This window comes from Dromaius novaehollandiae, chromosome 1 (genome assembly GCF_036370855.1).
Source record: "Dromaius novaehollandiae isolate bDroNov1 chromosome 1, bDroNov1.hap1, whole genome shotgun sequence".
NCBI lineage: Eukaryota > Metazoa > Chordata > Aves > Casuariiformes > Dromaiidae > Dromaius > Dromaius novaehollandiae.
Genome location: NC_088098.1, coordinates 218934214 through 218952193, shown reverse-complemented (window position 1 = coordinate 218952193; position 17980 = coordinate 218934214). Strand labels below are relative to the sequence as shown.

Genomic DNA, 17980 nt, shown 5'->3' with positions numbered 1-17980 from the left:
GGGCTGCCTGGGGGCTGGGGCCCCCCCACCATGGGTGGGTGCAGCTTTATCCTCCCTTCTGCGCCGTGCGGTGCCAACAAAAGCCGCCGGGGCGGTGGAGCCGGCAGCCCGGCGGGAGCATCCGGCAGAGCCGGGCCGGAGCCACGTCCCCGCTGCTGCCCCCCCGCAGGAGACCGCGCTGTGCTCCGTGCCGTGGCCCTGCTCCGTGCCGTGGCCCTGCTCCGTGCCGTGGTCCTGCTCCTGCTCCGCGCCCTCGTCCTGCCCTGCGGGACCGCGGCCGCCCAAGCCGCGGGTGCCCCCAGGCCTGGGACCCTGCTGGCAGGGTGCTGGGAGCCTCCCGCCCCGGGGGGGCCGCCCGGCCTGGCCCGGGGCCACGGCGCGGCTGAGCTGGCCCCGGCGCCGGCAGCCCCGTGAGTGCCGCCTTTGTGCGCCGGGGGCCGGGCGGTGCCAGGCTGCGTGGGGGGAGCGCGGCCGCCTCCCCCCGCCCCTGCGGGACCAGCTCCAGGGCTGCCCAGGGCCCCCCTCAGCCCCCTGGGCTGCACCGCCGCCCCCGAGGGTCCGTCCCCGGAGCGCCGCCGAGCCGGGCGGGAGGGGCTGGGGGCCGGGGGGGGGGGTGCTCCCAACCCCCGCGGAAGGCGGCTCTGGGGAGGGGAGGGGTCCCTGAGCCCCCTCGAAGCCGGGGCAGCTCGGGGTCAGACCCGGCCGCTCACGACTGCCCGGCTGTGCCGGGAGAACGAACCGCCACGGATGGAGGATTCCCGGTCTCTGCGGGCAGCCTGCGCTCCGGCCCCTGACGCGGGTACGGGGACACCTGGGAGGAGGCTCCGGGGCCGGTGCCGGTGCCGCCGTGCCGCTGGCTCCGGGGCGGTGGTGCGGGAATGCGGCCCAGCCGGTTCCCGCTGCCCCCGAGTCCGGCCCTGCGCCAGGGCCGCGGCCCAGAGCAGGCGGCAGCACCCGCCCGGGCCCCCCCGCGCCCTCCCTGCTGCCCGCGCGGGGCTGGAGCATCCCGCGGCCCCGGGCCGGCTCCCGGTGCCCCCGGCCCCCCCGGGCCGCGCAGGCGGGGGGCCCCCCCGGGCCGGGACGCCCCTATGGCCGGGTGCGCGTGCTGTGCGGGGCCGGGGCGCGGCCGCAGCGGGGGCCTGGCGCTGGGACCCGGCGGTGGGGTGTCACCGCGGGACATGGCACGCGTGTCCCCAGGCTCCGCGTGGGCACCGCAGGCTCCCTCGGCGGGGGGGGGGGGGTCCCTCCTCCTGGGGGGGCAATGCGGGCCCCCGGGTGCCCCCCGCTTTGGGGGGGGGGGGGACACCGGCGTGGATGCGGTTGCCGTGGCGACAGCCGGGTACCCCGGGGATGCAGCGGGGGACGCGCCCGGAGCCCCCCCCACTGCAGAGCCACAGCCCGGACCCGACCATTCCCGCCGGGGGGGGGGGATGAGGGTCCTGCGCTGCTTCTCCCCTTTGCCCGCACGGGACCCCCCCCGCGGCCCCCCCGGGAACGGGAACACGTCGCTTCGCGACGTGTTCCCGTTCCCGGGGGGGCCGCGGGGGGGTCCCGTGCGGGCCAGGGCTAAAGGAGGATCGGCCGCCGCCCCCCCCGCAGCCGGTGGTGCGGGCCGCGCTGGCAGATGCGGCTGCGGTGGGAGCCCAGCCCTGGCGCAGTCCCCGCCGCGCCGAGCCGAACCGGGCCGCGCCGAACCGGGCCGCGGCGGCGATGCGCCCTCCCGCCCCGCCGGCACCGGCTGCTCGCGGCGGCGGCTGAACCGAGCCGGGCCGGTTCGCGGCTGCCGGGGGTGAGTGAGCCGGGCCGGGCGGCCTGAGCGTGACAGCGGGGCCCAGCCCCGGGGAGGAGGCGGGGGGGCACAGCACGGGCGGGGTGGGGGGCAGGAGCAGGCTGGCATGGGGGGGATGTGGGGCAGGAGCAGGCTGGGACGGGTGGGGTTGGGGGGCAGGAGCAGGCTGGGATGTGGGGCAGGACCAGGCTGGCACGGACGGGATGTGGGGCAGGACCAGATTGGCATGGACAGGTTGTGGGGCAGGACCAGGCTGGCACAGACGGGATGTGGGGCAGGAGCAGGCTGGGATGGATGGGGTTGGGAGGCAGGAGCAGGCTGGGATGTGGGGCAGGACCACGCTGGTGCAGACGGGGATGTGGGGCAGGACCAGGCTGGCACGGACGGGATGTGGGGCAGGGCCAGACTGGCACGGACAGGTTGTGGGGCAGGACCAGGCTTGTGTGGGTAGGATGTGGGGCAGGACCAGGCTGGTGTGGACGGGATGAGGGGCAGGACCAGGCTGGCATGGCTGGGATGTGGGGCAGGGCCAGATTGGCATGGACAGGTTGTGGGGCAGGACCAGGCTGGTGCAGGTGGGATGTGGGGCAGGACCAGGCTGGCATGGATAGGATTGGGGTGCAGGACCAGGTTGGGATGTGGGGCAGGACCAGGCTGGCGCGGATGGGATGGGGGGTAGGACCAGGCTGGCATGGATAGGATTGGGGTGCAGGACCAGGTTGGGGTGTGGGGCAGGACCAGGCTGGGACGGGTGGGGTTGGGGGGCAGGACCAGGCTGGCAGGGACGGGATGCGGGGCAGGGCCAGGCTGGGATGTGGGGCAGGACCAGGCTGACATGGACGGGATGTGGGGCAGGACCAGGCTGGGATGGGTGGGGTTGGGGGGCAGGACCAGGCTGGTGCAGGTGGGATGTGGGGCAGGAGCAGGCTGGCACGGACGGGGTTGGGGGGCAGGACCAGGCTGGGATGTGGGGCAGGACCAGGCTGGGATGTGGGGCAGGACCAGGCTGGGATGGGGGCAGGACCAGGCTGGGATGTGGGGCAGGACCAGGCTGGGATGGGGGCAGGACCAGGCTGGCGCGGGGTCGGGAGCTGAGCTGAGCTGAGCTGAGCTGAGCTGCGGGTCCGCTCTGGCCCCGGACCGGGCCGTGGGGCAGGGGCAGCGCCGGGGGGTGGGAGCGGGGGGCAGCAGGGCCGTCGGGAGCCGCAGGGGCCCGGGCTGGGGGGGGGGGGGGGCCGGAGGGGCAGCGGGGGCAGCGGGCACGGGGAGCCGGTGCCTCGGCGCCGCGCGTGGGGCAGGGCCGCCCCCACGGGTGCCGGTGCCGGTGCCGGTGCCGGTGGGGCGGGGCGGGGCGGGGCGGTGACGTCGCGGTCCCGGCGGCCCCGCACAATGGCCGTCGGGGCGGGGCCGGGCCGGGGCCTGCAGCCGGGGGCCGCCGCAGCGCCGTGAGCGGGGCCGGGCCGGGGCGCGGGGGCGGCGGGGGCTGCGGCGCGGGGGGGCGGGGGGGGCTGCGCACCGTGAGCGGGGCGGGCGCGGGGCGCCGTGGGGCGCTGTGGGGCGCCGTGGGGCGGGCGCGGTGCCCTGTGCATGCGGCGCGCCGTGGGGCGGGTGCGGGGCGCTGCGGAGCGGGTGCAGCGCGCTGGGCGTGCAGCGTCCTGGGAGGGGGGCAGTGGGGGGGGGCAGTGCAGCAGCAGTGCAGTGAGCTGTGGGGCAGGGGCAGTGCCCCGGGGGGGCAGTGGGGTGGGGGGGGCGGGCGGGGCGGTGCTGGGGGGCAGATGGGGGGTGCTGGGTGTGTCATGGGGCAGGCAAGGGCGGGTCAGGGGTGCCATGGGGCAGGCAGGGGGGTGCTGGTGGTGCCGTGGGGCAGGTGAGGTGGATGCTGGCGGTGCCATGGGGCAGGCAGGGGGTGCTGTGGGGCAGGTGGAGGGGTGCCGATGGTGCCATGGGGCAGGCAGGGGGTGCTGTGGGGCAGGCAGGGGGGTCCTGGCGGTGCCATGGGGGAAGCAGGGGGTGCCGTGGGGCAGGGAGTGTTTGGCATGGGGTGAGCACAGGGGCAGGCGTGGGGCTGGCTATGGGCACCCAGGGAATGTGCGGGTGCTTGTGGGGGGGCCTGGGGACCCCAGTCCCGGCCTGCCCCGGAGCGTGTGGGGCGGGTGCTGCTGCGGCGGCTGCGGGTGCTGTGGGGCCTCGTGGGCTGAGCAGGCTCCTGCGTGCCCAGCGTGTGGGGCAGGCGTGGGGCTCTCGAGACCGGGGGTGTGGGGCTGGCAGCTGACCTGGGCTGCCCTGAGAACTGTGGGGCGGTGTGGGTCTGAGCATCACCCCCCCACCCCGTCCCTGGCAGGCCGAGCGCCGTGGGGCGGTGTGGGTCTGAGCATCCTCCCCCGCAGGCTGAGCGCCGTGGGGCGGTGTGGGTCTGACCATCACCCCCCCCAGGCCGAGCGCCGTGGGGCAGTGTGGGTCTGACCATCACCCCTCCCCAGGCTGAGCGCCATGGGGCAGTGTGGGTCTGACCATCACCCCCCCCCAGGCCGAGCGCCGTGGGGCGGTGTGGGTCTGACCATCCTCCCCCGCAGGCCGAGCGCCGTGGGGCGGTGTGGGTCTGAGCGTGCCCCCCCCAGGCCGAGCGCCGTGGGGCTGCGGGGGCGCCGCCATGGCCAAGCGGGAGCCCGGCGCCAGCCCCGTGGTGCGGCAGATTGACAAGCAGTTCCTGGTGTGCAGCATCTGCCTCGACCGCTACCGCAGCCCCAAGGTGCTGCCCTGCCTGCACACCTTCTGCGAGAGGTGAGACCGGGCCGTGCTGCCCCACTGCGCCCCACTGCGCCCCACTGCGCCCCCACGGCATCCCTGCTGCGCCCCACGGCGTCCCTGCTGCGCCCAACTGCATCCCTGCTGCATCCCACGGCATCCCTGCTGCGCCCCACTGCATCCCTCCTGCACCCTCCCCCCCCCGCACACCTTCTGCGAGAGGTGAGACCGGGCCGTGCTGCCCCACTGCGCCCCACTGCGCCCCACTGCATCCCTGCTGCGCCCCATGGCATCCCTGCTGCACCCCACTGCACCCTCCCTCCCCCCTGCACACCTTCTGCGAGAGGTGAGATGGGGCTGTGGTGCCCCACGGCATCCCTGCTGCGCCCCACACCATCCCTGCTGCGCCCCACGGCATCCCTGCTGCGCCCCACACCATCCCTGCTGCGCCCCACGGCATCCCCACCGTGCCCCGCTACATCCACGTTGCGCCCCATGGCATCCCTACGGGGCCCCACAACGTCCCTGCTGTGCCCCCTGCACCCACACCGGGCCCCACTGCGCCGCCCCACTGCACCCTTGTGTGGGGGGTGAGGCCCCCGGCCCCACAGCGCCCTGCTGCATCCTGCTGTGTCCTGCTGCACCCGCGCCGGGCCCCCCTGCATGCCCTTCCGCAGGGGGTGACGTGGGGCGGCCAGGCCCTGCTGCGCCCCACTGCATCCACACTGTGCCCCACTGCATCCACACTGCACCCCTGCACACCTCGTGTGCCCCACTGCGCCCCACTGCATCCACACTGTGCCCCACTGCATCCACACTGTGCCCCACTGCACCCCGCTGCACCCACATTGTGCCCCATGGCATCCCCCCTGCACCCCCGCTGTGCTGCCCTGCACCCCCGCCCACCTCCTGCCCCACTGCATCCCCCCTGCATCCACACTGTGCCCCACTGCATCCCCCCTGCACCCCCTGTGTGGGAGAGGAGCCGGGGCGCTGCGATGCCCGGGGGCTCTGTGTGGGGCTGGGGGCTACAGTGCCCTGGGGGCTGCTTGGGGGGCAGATGTGGCCCTGGGGGCTGTGGTACCCTGGGGCCGCGTGTGGGGCCGGGTCCCGGCTGGAGCCTGTAGTGTCCTGGGTGCCGTGTGTGGGGCTGCATGTGGGGCCAGGGGCTGTGGTGCCCTGGGGGCCATTTGTGGGGCAGGTGTGGGGCCAAGGGTTGTGTCTGCAGTTGGAGGCTGGGTTGTGGGGCAGGCGTGCAGCCAGGGGCTGCAGTGCCCTGGGGGCTGCATGTGGGGTAGGTGTGGGGCAGGTGTGGGATGGGGGGCTGCGGTGCCCTGGGGGCTGCATGTGGGGCCGGGTGTGGGGCAGGTGTGGGGCTGGGGGCTGCGGTGCCCTGGGGGCTGCATGTGGGGCCGGGTGTGGGGCAGGCGTGGGGCTGGGGGCTGCAGTGCCCTGGGGGCTGCATGTGGGGCTGGGTGTGGGGCAGGCGTGGGGCTGGGGGCTGCGGTGCCCTGGGGGCTGCATGTGGGGCCGGGTGTGGGGCAGGTGTGGGGCTGGGGGCTGCATACGCAGTGGGGGGGCCACGCCACGGTACTGACGTTTGCTCTCTCTCCCGCCAGGGCCCCCGCCGCCCCCGCCCCACAGCAGCCCCCTCCCTGCAGGCTTCGCCCCCCAACCCGCCCTGCCCCTCCCGCTCCCCACCCCGGCCCCCCATGCCCGGCACCGCCCTCCTGCCCAGCCCGCGCTCCGCCCCGCTTGGGGGGCTGATGGCACCGCGGTGCTGCCCCCCCCCCCCCGTCCGTCTGTCCTGCCATCCCCATCCAGCCCCATCCCCTGCCCCGTGCACGGCGGTGCTGCCCCCCCCGTCCGTCTGTCCTGCCGTCCCCATCCCCTGCCCCGTGCACCCTGATGCGCCATGGAGCTGCCCCCCTCCATCCGTCCGTCCGTCTGTCCTGCCGTCCCTGTCCAGCCCCATCCCCTGCCCCGTGCACCCCGATGCACCGCGGAGCTGCCCCCCCTGTCCGTCTGTCCTGCCGTCCCCATCCCCTGCCCTGTGCACCCCGATGCACCGCAGAGCCGCCCCCGTCCCTCCATCCGTCCGTCCGTCCGTCCGTCCTGCCGGCGCTGTCAGCCCCTCGCGGCTCCGCTCCGTGCCGTCCCCCGTCCCCCGTCCCCCGCCTGTGCCCCCCCCGCCCCGTGGCGCGTCCTGACCCTCTCGTTGTCCCCCTTGTGCCCCAGGTGCCTCCAGAACTATATCCCGCCCCAGAGCCTGACCCTGTCCTGCCCCGTGTGCCGCCAGACCTCCATCCTGCCCGAGCGCGGCGTCGCCGCCCTGCAGAACAACTTCTTCATCACCAACCTCATGGAGGTGCTGCAGCGCGGCCCCGACACCCCCGGCCCCGGCCCCGGCCCCGGCCTCGACCCCGTCAGCGCCGCCACCGGCCAGCCGCTCCCCTGCCCCAACCACGAGGGCAAGGTGGGTGCTGGGGGGGGTGCACGGGGGGCGGCCGTGGGGCGGCCGTGGGGCGGCCCCCTCTGAGCGCCCGGCGCCGCAGGGCATGGAGTTCTACTGCGAGCCGTGCGAGACGGCCATGTGCGGGGAGTGCGCGGCGGGCGAGCACCGGGAGCACGTCACCGTGCCGCTGCGCGACGTGGTGGAGCAGCACAAGGCCGCCCTGCAGCAGCAGCTCGACGCCATCCGCAGCAGGTACCGGGGCGGGGGGGGGGGGACGGGGCGGGGGGGGGGCACCCCGCGGCGGGACGCTGCCCCGCGCCCACCGCCCGCTCCGCAGGCTCCCGCAGCTGGCGGCGGCCATCGGGCTGGTGACGGAGATCAGCAAGCAGCTGGTGGACCGCAAGAACGAGGCCGTGTGCGAGATCGGCAGCACCTTCGAGGAGCTGGAGAAGGCGCTGCGGCAGCGCAAGGCCCTGCTGGTGCGGGACCTGGAGGCCACCTGCGGCGCCAAGCAGAAGGTGACACGCCGCGTCCCCCCCCCGGCCCCCCGCAGCGCCGTGCACGGCGAGCCCGGGCCGGCTGGGCCCCCGCCAGCGCGGTCGGCAGCGCCCGGCTCTTCCCAAAAAAGGCAAACGCGTCCCCGGCCGTGTAAGCGGCGCGTCCCAGCAAGGCCGGCGCGGCCGCGCTCCCCTGCATGCAGCCGGCTGCGGTGCAGCGCTGCCCGGGCCCTGCGCCCGCCGGTGCTCACGGCGGCTCCGGAGCGGGGCGGCGTCCGGCACCGTCGGGGTGAGGGGAGGGGGGACCCCAGCCCGCCCCACTGCCCCTGCCCCAGTGCGGCGGGTGCTGGGGGTCCCCCCTGCCCCAGCCTGGCAGGTGCTGCGGGTGCCCCATCCTGGCGGGTGCTGGGGGTCCCCCCTGCCCCATCCCAGTGGGTGCTGCGGGTGCCCCATCCTGGCGGGTGCTGGGGGTGCCCCGTCCTGGCAGGTCCCCCCTGCCCCAGCCTGGCAGGTGCTGGGGGTCCCCCGTGCCCCAGTCCGGTGGGCGCTGTTGGTGCTCCATTCTGGTGGGTGCTGGTGGTGCCCCATCCCGGTGGGTGCCCCCTGCCCCATCCCAGTGGGTGCTGGGGGTCCCTGGTGCCCCATGCCAGCGGGCGCTGCGGGTGCCCCATCCTGGTGGGTGCTGCACGTGACTCCGTCCCGGCGGGCACTGGGGGTCCCCCCTGCCCCATCCCAGCAGGCGCTGTGGGTGCCCCATCCTGGCGGGTCCCCCTGCCCCATGGCGGTGGGTGCTGGTGGTGCCCCATGGCGGCGGGCACAGCGGGTGCCCCATCCCGGTGGGTGCTGGGGGTCCCCGGTGCCCCATGGCGGTGGGCGCTGCGGGTGCCCCATGGCGGCGGGTGCTGGGGGTCCCCGGTGCCCCATGGCGGCGGGTGCTGGTGGTGCCCCATGGCGGCGGGCGCGGCGGGTGCCCCATGGCGGCGGGTGCTGGGGGTCCCTGGTGCCCCATGGCGGCGGGTGCTGGTGGTGCCCCATGGTGGCGGGCGCTGCGGGTGCCCCATGGCGGCGGGTGCTGGGGGTCCCTGGTGCCCCATGGCGGTGGGCGCTGCGGGTGCCCCATCCCGGCGGGTGCTGGGGGTCCCCGGTGCCCCATGCCAGCGGGTGCTGGTGGTGCCCCATGGCGGCGGGCGCTGCGGGTGCCCCATCCCGGCGGGTGCTGGTGGTGCCCCATGGTGGCAGGTGCTGGGGGTCCCCGGTGCCCCGTGGCGGCGGGCGCTGCGGGTGCCCCATGGCGGCAGGTGCTGGGGGTCCCCGGTGCCCCATGGCGGCGGGCGCTGCGGGTGCCCCATGGCAGCGGGTGCTGGGGGTCCCCGGTGCCCCATGCTGGCGGGCGCTGCGGGTGCCCCATGGCGGTGGGTCCCCGGTGCCCCATGGCGGCGGGCGCTGGTGGTGCCCCATGGCGGCGGGCGCTGCGGGTGCCCCATGGCGGCGGGTGCTGGTGGTGCCCCATGGCGGTGGGTCCCCGGTGCCCCATGGCGGCGGGCGCTGGTGGTGCCCCATGGCGGTGGGTCCCCGGTGCCCCATGGCGGCGGGCGCTGGTGGTGCCCCATGGCGGTGGGTCCCCGGTGCCCCATGGCGGCGGGTGCTGTGGGTGCCCCATGGCGGCGGGTGCTGGGGGTCCCCGGTGCCCCATGCTGGTGGGCGCTGTGGGTGCCCCATGGCGGCGGGCGCTGGTGGTGCCCCATGGCGGTGGGTCCCCGGTGCCCCATGGCGGCGGGCGCTGGTGACCGTGTGGCGTCCCGGCAGGTGCTGCAGGCGCAGCTGGAGGCGCTGCGGCAGGGCCAGGAGAACATCCTCAGCAGCTGCGCCTTCACGGAGCAGGCGCTGCACCACGGCACGGAGACGGAGGTGCTGCTGGTGAAGAAGCAGATGAGCGAGCGGCTGAGCGCGCTGGCCAGCCAGGAGTTCCCCGAGCACCCGCACGAGAACGACCAGCTCGACTACGTGGTGGAGACGGACGGCGTCCGCAAGTCCATCCTCAACCTGGGCGTGCTCATCACCACCAGCGCCACGGCGCACGAGACGGTGGCCACGGGCGAGGGGCTGCGGCACGCCGTGGTGGGGCAGCCCTCCTCGCTCAGCGTCACCACCAAGGACAAGGACGGGGAGCTGGTGCGCAGCGGCAGCGCCAGCCTGCGCTTCCAGGTGACGGGGCCGGACGGCGGCGCCGCCGACGCCGAGGTGCTGGACAACAAGAACGGCACCTACGAGCTGCTGTACACGCCGCGCGCCGAGGGCGACTTCCTGCTCTCCATCCTGCTCTACGGGCAGCCCATCCGCGGCAGCCCCTTCCGCGTCCGCGCCGTCAAGGCCTGCGACGTGCCGCCCTCGCCCGACGACGTCAAGCGCCGCGTGAAGTCGCCCAGCGGCGGGCACATCCGGCAGAAGGCCGTGCGCCGCCCGTCCAGCATGTACAGCAGCGGCAAGAAGAAGGAGAACCCCATCGAGGACGAGCTCATCTTCCGCGTGGGTGAGCCGCGGCCGGGGGGCGGCCGGGGGGCGGCCGGGGGGGGGCGGCGGGGGGGCGCAGCGCCCCTCACCCCTGCCTGCCCGCAGGAAGCCGCGGTCGGGAGAAGGGGGAGTTCACCAACCTCCAGGGCATCTCCACCTCCAGCACCGGCCGCATCGTGGTGGCCGACAGCAACAACCAGTGCGTGCAGGTAGGAGCCGGCCCCCGCTGCCCCCCGGGACCCCCCCCCGGGCGGGTTCCCCCCCCGGCCCGGCTGGGTCCGGCGCTGCTCCCCCGAGCCCTGCTCCGGCCTCCAGGTGTTCTCCAACGAGGGCCAGTTTCGGCTGCGGTTCGGCGTGCGGGGCCGCTCGCCCGGCCAGCTCCAGCGCCCCACCGGCGTCACCGTGGACATGAACGGGGACATCATCATCGCCGACTACGACAACCGCTGGGTCAGCATCTTCTCCCCCGAGGGCAAGTTCAAGGTGAGGGGGGGCGCGGCGGGGGCGGCGGGGGCGGCGGCTCCGGGCGCTGCTGACCCCCCTCTCCCGGCCGCAGACCAAGATCGGGGCCGGGCGGCTGATGGGCCCCAAGGGCGTCGCCGTGGACCGCAACGGCCACATCATCGTGGTGGACAACAAAGCCTGCTGCGTCTTCATCTTCCAGTCCAACGGCAAGCTCGTCACCAAGTTTGGGAGCCGGGGCACGGCCGAGCGGCAGTTTGCAGGTACACTCGATGGTAATACACCGACTGGCAAGTCCCCTGTTCCTTACTGCATGCCTTTGGCTTCCCGCTGCGCCGGGGCCGGGGCCGGGTGAGTACCGCGCGCCTCGCCGCTGCCGGCCGGAGCGCCGGGACGCCGGGGGTCTGGGCTGTGACGTGAGGGGGCCGCGCTGGGTCGGGCTCGGGGGCCGTGCTCTTGCCCCGGTCCTGCACCGGAGCATCCACCCGCTGCAGGACCCTCTGCCCGGTGCGGGAGCATCTTCCCGGTGCCCCGCGGCTCCCAGGCAGCCCCAGGCCCTCGGGCCGGCTCCCGGGGCGGGCGGGCGCCGTGCGCACTAACGTCCTCGTGCCTGGGCTCACCGGCTGTTGGTGTGACGCTAACCCACACTAACCGGGCGCGCGGGGTCGGGGCTGTCCGGCAGCACCGCTCGCCCCGGCGCGGGACACCGGGGCCATCCCCATCCCCGTCCCCGTCCCCGGCTCAGCTCCTCTCTTCCCCAGGGCCCCATTTCGTGGCAGTCAACAACAAGAACGAGATCGTGGTGACCGACTTCCATAACCACTCCGTGAAGGTGAGTGTGGTGGCGGTGGCCCCGCTCCCGGTGTCCCACAGCTGGGGTCCTGTGAGTGCCCCGCTGCGCCGGGACCCCTGGTGTCCCCTGGCCCCGTGGAGCTGGGAGCTGGCCTGTGCCGCGCCACACTGCCCTGTGCTGCCCTGCCCTACACTGTGCCATGCTGCACCGTGCCATGCTGCGCTGTGCTGTGCCATGCCGTCCCGTGCTGTGCCATGCTGCGCCGTGCCATGCTGCGCTGTGCTGTGCCATGCCGCGCTGTGCCGTGCTGCGCTGCACCACACCATGCCACGCTGCACCGTGCCGCACCACGCTGTGCCACGCCGCATCATGCTGTGCTGCGCTGCACCGTGCCACGCGTGCTGTGCCATGCCGTGCCATGCCATGCTGCACCGTGCCGTGCTGCACCATGCCATGCTGTGCCACGTTGTGCAGTGCCGTGCTGCGCTGCGCCGTGCTGTGCCACGTTGTGCAGTGCCGTGCTGCGCTGCGCCGTGCTGCGCTGCACCACACCATGCCATGCTGCACCATGCCGCACCACGCTGTGCCATGCCGCATCATGCCGTGCTGTGCCGTGCTGTGCTGCGCTGCACTGTGCTGTGCCATGCCGTGCCGTGCTGTGCTGTGCTGCACCGTGCCATGCTGCACCATGCCGTGCTGTGCCATGCCATGTTGTGCCGTGCTGTGCCGTGCCGTGCTGTGCCATGCTGCACCATGCCATGCTGCGCCATGCTGTGCCGTGCCGTGCCATGCTGCACCATGCTGTGCCATGCCGTGCCGTGCCGTGCTGCGCCGTGCCATGCTGCGCCATGCCGCGCCGTGCTGCAGCATGCCGTGCCACACCATGCCCTGCCATGCGGTGCTGCGCTGACCGCTCCCTCCCGCAGGTGTACAACGCAGACGGCGAGTTCCTCTTCAAGTTCGGGTCGCACGGTGAGGGGAACGGGCAGTTCAATGCCCCCACCGGGGTGGCCGTGGACGCCAACGGCAACATCATCGTGGCCGACTGGGGCAACAGCCGAATTCAGGTACGGGCGCGGGCCCTTGCGCTCCCGCTGTCGTGCCCAGCTGGGCTGCACCAGCTGCCGCGGAGGGAGGGCGGCCCCGCCACCCCCACGAGCTCCCCAAGCCCCCCGGGCCTCCTGCCCCACGGGGCCGTCTGGGGCGAGACCCAGCCCGGCCCTGTCTGGCCGGTGCACGGGGCTGGTCCCGGCAGGGATGGGGGTCTGTGGCACCAGCCGCTGCTCCGGACAGACGCAGAGGGCAGGGCGGGCTGGGCAGGGACGGAGCGGAGCAGGACGAGGTCCCTGTGCCCGTGGGGCGGCCGGGGTGGCCAGGACGGGGTCTGTGCGCCCATGGGGACATCTGGGGCAGGGACGGGGTCCGTGTGCCCATGGGGGTGGCCAGGACGGGGTCTGTGCACCCATGGGGACAGCGACGGGGTCCGTGTGCCCATGGGGGTGGCCGGGGCAGCCGGGGGTCCGTGGGGACGGTGCCAGGCCGGGCCGGCGGCACCGAGGAGGGGGCAGCGGTGGCGGGGGGACAGCGGCTCTCTCGGTCCCTGTCTCTGCAGGTCTTCGACAGCTCGGGCTCCTTCCTCTCCTACATCAACACGGCTGCCGACCCGCTGTACGGGCCGCAGGGCCTGGCGCTCACCTCGGACGGACACGTGGTGGTGGCCGACTCCGGCAATCACTGTTTCAAGGCCTATCGCTACCTGCAGTAGCTGCGGGGCCCGGGCCGCGCGGGGCGGCCCCGGTGCCCCCCTTGGGGACCCGCCCGCCCGGCCTCGGCCCCAGCGCCGCGCGCCCGCGGGGGCTGCAGAGCCGGGCCGGCAGCTCCGGCGTCCCGTGGCCGCGGCTCTCCAGGCTGGTGGCTCCGGCGTCCCGTGGTCACGGGTCCCTGGCCAGCAGGAGCCCTGTGCCGTGGGGCAGGGTGACCCGGGAGGGACGGGCGCTGGGCTCGGGGGCTCTGCCCGCCGTGGGGCAGGGTGGCCGGGGAGGGACGGGCGCTGGGCTCGGGGGCTCTGCCTGCCCTGCCCCGGCCCCTGCCCGGCGTGGGGCTGCCGTGGGGCGTGCCCCCCAGCGCTGCACCCCCCGCCCAGGCCTTCGTTGCACTTTACCCCTGCGTTGGGGGTGGCCGGGCCCAGAGCTGGGGCGAGGACGGGTCCGGCCGGGGCGCAGGGTGCTGGGGGGGCTGCGGGGGCCGGGGACGTGCCCCGTGCTCTGCCCCACGGTGGTGTCCGGCAGCCCCGCACGCTGGCTCCCGCTGCAGCAGTGACCCCCGTGCGGGGGTCCTGGGGGCAGGCGGGGGGGTGGCACTGCCGTGGGGCGCCGGGGACCCCATGCCCTGCGCGGGGGCAGGCGTGCGGAGGGGGGCACCGGCGCCCCACGGCCCCCGGCCCCACGGAGGCCCCGCTCGCTGCCCCGCTCGCCCGGCCCCGCTCCCCCAGCTTCGAGCCCAGCCCGGGCGCCGGCGCGTGCCCTGCCCCACGGCGGGGTCGCGCGGGCCCGCCGCCACGCGCTGACAAACTGTATGTACAAAATAAAGTATTCTCCAAGTACCGCGGCTCCTGCGCCTTGGCTGCTCCCGGCACGGAGGGCGGCGTCCCCGCGGGCTCCGCCGCGGCCAGGGCTGGCGACGGGACGCGCGCGCGGCTCTCCCCGGGCCCCCGGCCGTGCCGCCTGCGCGGGGAGCGTCCGGTGCCGCAGAGCCGCCGGCCCTGCCGGGCTCAGCCCACGCTGCTGCGGAGCTCGGGCACGGTGCTGAGCCTGGGCACGGTGCTGAGGCTGGGCACGGTGCTGAGCCCTGACATGACGCTGAGCCTGGGCACGGTGCTGAGCCTGGGCGCGATGCTGAGCCTGGGCACGGTGCTGAGCCCTGGCATGATGCTGAGCCTGGGCACGGTGCTGAGCCTGGGCACGGTGCTGAGCCCTGGCATGATGCTGAGCCTGGGCACGGTGCTGAGCCTGGGCACGGTGCTGAGCCTGGGCGCGATGCTGAGCCCTGACATGATGCTGAGCCTGGGCACGGTGCTGAGCCCTGACATGATGCTGAGCCTGGGCACGGTGCTGAGCCTGGGCATGGTGCTGAGCCTGGGCATGGTGCTGAGCCTGGGCACGATGCTGAGCCCTGACATGACGCTGAGCCTGGGCACGGTGCTGAGCCTGGGCACGATGCTGAGCCTGGGCACGGTGCTGAGCCTGGGCACGATGATGAGCCCTGGCATGATGCTGAGCCTGGGCATGGTGCTGAGCCTGGGCATGATGCTGAGCCCTGGCATGATGATGAGCCTGGGCACGGTGCTGAGCCTGGGCACGGTGCTGAGCCCTGGCATGATGCTGAGCCTGGGCACAGTGCTGAGCCTGGGCATGATGCTGAGCCCTGGCATGACGCTGAGCCTGGGCACGATGCTGAGGCTGGGCACGACGCCGAGCCTGGGCATGACGCCGAGCCTGGGCACAATGCTGAGCCCCGACATATTGCTGAACCCGGGGATGACGCTGGTCCCCAGCACCCCAGAGAGCCCGGGCGCACCATGGCTGCCCGGGGCCGGGCACCGCACGCGTCCCAGGTGACGGTGCAGCCCCCCGGCCCCCAGCTCCACGCGGCGGGGGGGCTCTGGCGGCTCTCCCGCGTGTCCCAGCCCGGGGCTGCAGCGGGACTGTCTGCGGCGGCCGTGCGCAGGGAGGGCTCCGGTCATGCCGCTGCGCCAAGCACTGCTTGGAGCTGCGGGGCATCGTGTGCAGGGCCCAGCCCGGCCCAGCCCAGCCCAGCCCAGCCCAGCCCAGCCCAGCACCGCGTGGCCCAGCCCGGCCCGTCACGGCCCGTCACGGCAGACGGCTGCGCGAGCCGGCCGGGACACCGTGGCCAAACCCTCCCCAGGGGCTGCAGCCGGCGTTGCCCGGAGCTGGGCAGCGGTGCAGCCGGGTCGCATCCCGCCCGGTGCGGGATGCAGCCGGGACGGTGCTGGCTCGGCGGGGCTCGGCGCCTGCTCCGGCAGCGGATCCCGGGGAAACGAGGAGCAGAGCCGCTGGCAAAGGGCCGCAGGGCAGCAGCAGCCGCGGCACCTTCCCCTCGCATCCCTCCGGTCCCTGGAGGGGCGGGGGGCTGCCCGGCACTGCACCGGGGGGGCCAAGTCCCTGGGAATGCCCCAGCCCCATCGCTGCACAGCCTGGCCCGTGCTGGGACAGGGCACCCCGGACCGGGGCTGGTCCGCGCCGTCCCAGGAGCTGGATGGGACCAGGATGGTCCACACCGTCCCAGGAGCTGGATGGGACCGGGCTGGTCCGTGCCATCCCAAGACCTGGATGGGACCAGGATGGTCCACACCGTCCCAGGAGCTGGATAGGACCGGGCTGGTCCCTGCCATCCCAAGACCTGGATGGGACTTGGGAAGGTCCGCGCCGTCCCAGGAGCTGGACAGGGTGGGGTGAAGGTGAGGGGAGGGTGACAGTCCTGACAAGGCACCTCCCTGGGGGAGCTGGCCCTCGCGGCCACCCAGAAGTCCGCCGGCCCCGAGGGTGGACAGAGAGGGGCCCCGTGCAGCTCCCCGGGGGCTCCAGCCTCCCCGACCGCAGCTCCTACTGCCCTGCCAAGCAACCAGGAAGGGTCTCCCGGCCGCCGGCGGTGACGTGGTCACGGTGCAGAGATGACAGCCTTGTCCCGGCCAACGCCAAAGCGGCGGCGGTGGCCCGTGTAATGGACCATCGCGAGCCCTTTCCTCGTCCTGGGAGTGGGTATCCCCCCCCGAGAGGTGGTAAGGACCGAGTAAGGAAATGTGATGCTGGGGGGGGGGGGTCATCTGCCGGGGCATCTGGAGCATGGTTCCTCCGGACGTCCTTACCCCCTTAGAAAATCTTCTGCCCCCCTCCCGTGCCAAAGAATTAAAGCAAGTGTTAGGGACACTGGGGTTCTGGGGAAAACACGTTCCATGCTGCAAGCTTTCGCCCAGTTGCCGGACCACTGTACAACTTCTTAAAGAAACGAACGGAGCTGGGGCGGAGCACGAAGAAGCCCTTAGTCCTGATTCGCCCAGTTCAGCGCTATCAAGCTGTGGGTCTGGGCTTTCCAGCTCAGCCCTACAAGTTACGTTTGGGGATTAGCGATGCGAGATACCAGTGGAGACTGTGGCAAGGGCCCCCAGCGGGTCACCCCCTATTCCCCTTCCCTTCGGGGTCCTGAACGGAGAGGGGGGGCCGTGGCCCGGTGCTCGCTCCCTGAGCAAGGGTTACTCCGTTTATCCAGCGCTGCTGGACACGGAGGGCCCCACCGGAGACGACACGGACATTGCGGTTCGCACCCCGTTCCCCTGCTGCGGGGGCTTCGGGAGGGTCCCCCCCCCCCCCCGGCCCAGCCACGCGTCCTGCTGCGCAGAGGCGGGTGTCGGATGCAGCCCGTCGGATGCGGCCCACCCCGCCACGTGGCCGGGGAAAGGGAAGCGTGGGGAAGAAAGCGGGGGCACTTAGAGGAGCGAGCCCAAGAGAAAGCCCGGAGTCGAGCCGCGGGTCGTGTGAACGAGCACCGAGACATTGACAGACACCAGCGGGGACGGGCGAGCCGGGACGAGGGGCTCGCTGCTGGCTGCAGCCACGGGCGCTGGCACACGGGCAATACGCACCGAGAACGGGCCCTCGGCTGCTGACGACCCTCGTGACGAAGCTGCGCAGCGAGGGCGGCCGGGCAGGCAGGGCCGTGCCGGGGTGGAGCAGGGGGCCGCGGCGTTTGCACGTGGACACGAGGGCGGCAGGTCCCGTTCCCGCACCTCCGGCCGGGCACAGGGCTGCCGGGAACGTGGCAGGGCGACGGCACGGCCGAGCGTGCCGGAGGGTGGCTGAAGGCCCAGTTTACGGCCCGATGCGCCCAACCCGGCGCTACCGACTTCGGCATCTGCGGGACGCGGCGTGCGGTGCGTCTCCCGCGGGGGGGTCCCACCGAGCGCGCGCGTCCCTCTCCCCCCGCGGGAAGGGGAGCGGCCGGTCCAAGCTCGCAGGGCTGCAGGAGACGCGACTCGTGCCAGGTGGGGCAACGGTGAGCACCTCGCTGCTGCTGCCGCCCGCCCCCTCGGCGTGGGCTTGGACGGGCCGCGCCGAGCAGGGCCAGCGTCACCCGTCACCCGCACGAGCTCTTCTCCAGCGGAGCCAAAGAAACTTGTTTTCTGTACGGATGCAAAGTGCCAGCAGCTGTGGAGAGAGCAGGGGTGCTCGCGCCGCTGGTTGCCGTCCTGGTCATTAAGCTCGGGTGCGGTGACGAGCCGAAACCATACCGGGCTATCGCTCCATCGCCCCACCTGACACAGTCGAATCGGTTAACGTGCGATGCTCGTTTTCGATGAGCCACAGACGTTTTTGCCGTTAAGACTGCCCCAAACCCACCCGGGGGCCGTTTTCCTCCCGGCGGGACCGGCGGCCGCTCCCCTGCTCGGCTGGGGCTGGGGCCGGCGCTCAGGAGCGGGGCGGGCAGGGCGACGACACCAGCCTTGGCCCCGCCGATCCCCGGGCTGGGAACGAAACGGCCGTTCCCGCGGGCACCCCGGGGTGGGCACGGCACGGACCCCCGCGCCTGGGGAAGCCCCGCCGCCGGCACAGGCTGCCAGACCCCCCCCCCCGTGCTCCGGCCGGCCGAGGGCTCCGCCGGACCCACGGCGAGCACGAAACTCCCCGAGCGCCGGACGTGCCCTACACGTGGGG

General features: G+C 74.5%; 1 protein-coding gene across 6 annotated transcripts; it reads left to right on the top strand.

Annotated features, from left to right (window-relative positions):
• Window positions 1–3137: 3137 nt before the first annotated feature.
• Window positions 3138–13854, top strand: TRIM3 (tripartite motif containing 3). 6 transcript variants are annotated; one of them, XM_064505337.1, is made up of 12 exons: window positions 3138–3234; window positions 4131–4570; window positions 6773–7010; window positions 7090–7241; window positions 7327–7507; window positions 9293–10016; window positions 10103–10206; window positions 10313–10480; window positions 10554–10722; window positions 11221–11291; window positions 12179–12319; window positions 12865–13854. In XM_064505337.1, exons 2-12 carry the CDS (start codon window positions 4440–4442, stop codon window positions 13015–13017), a joined length of 2232 nt encoding a protein of 743 aa, XP_064361407.1. In that variant the 5' UTR covers window positions 3138–3234; window positions 4131–4439; the 3' UTR covers window positions 13018–13854. The 6 variants fall into 6 exon arrangements, with proteins under 6 accessions (XP_064361407.1, XP_064361406.1, XP_064361409.1 ...); XM_064505336.1 differs by having other exon boundaries at window positions 10554–10734; XM_064505339.1 differs by lacking the exon at window positions 3138–3234 and having other exon boundaries at window positions 4450–4570; window positions 6834–7010; window positions 10554–10734.
• Window positions 13855–17980: the final 4126 nt, after the last annotated feature.

Bases quoted from the DNA above. Each gene is read 5' to 3' on its own strand.
- TRIM3 (XM_064505336.1), top strand. From the start codon at position 4,440: ATGGCCAAGCGGGAGCCCGGCGCCAGCCCCGTGGTGCGGCAGATTGAC. The intron at 7,011-7,089 runs GTGGGTGCTGGG...CCGGCGCCGCAG, and splicing joins GCCCCAACCACGAGGGCAAG to GGCATGGAGTTCTACTGCGA. The intron at 7,242-7,326 runs GTACCGGGGCGG...CCCGCTCCGCAG, and splicing joins CTCGACGCCATCCGCAGCAG to GCTCCCGCAGCTGGCGGCGG.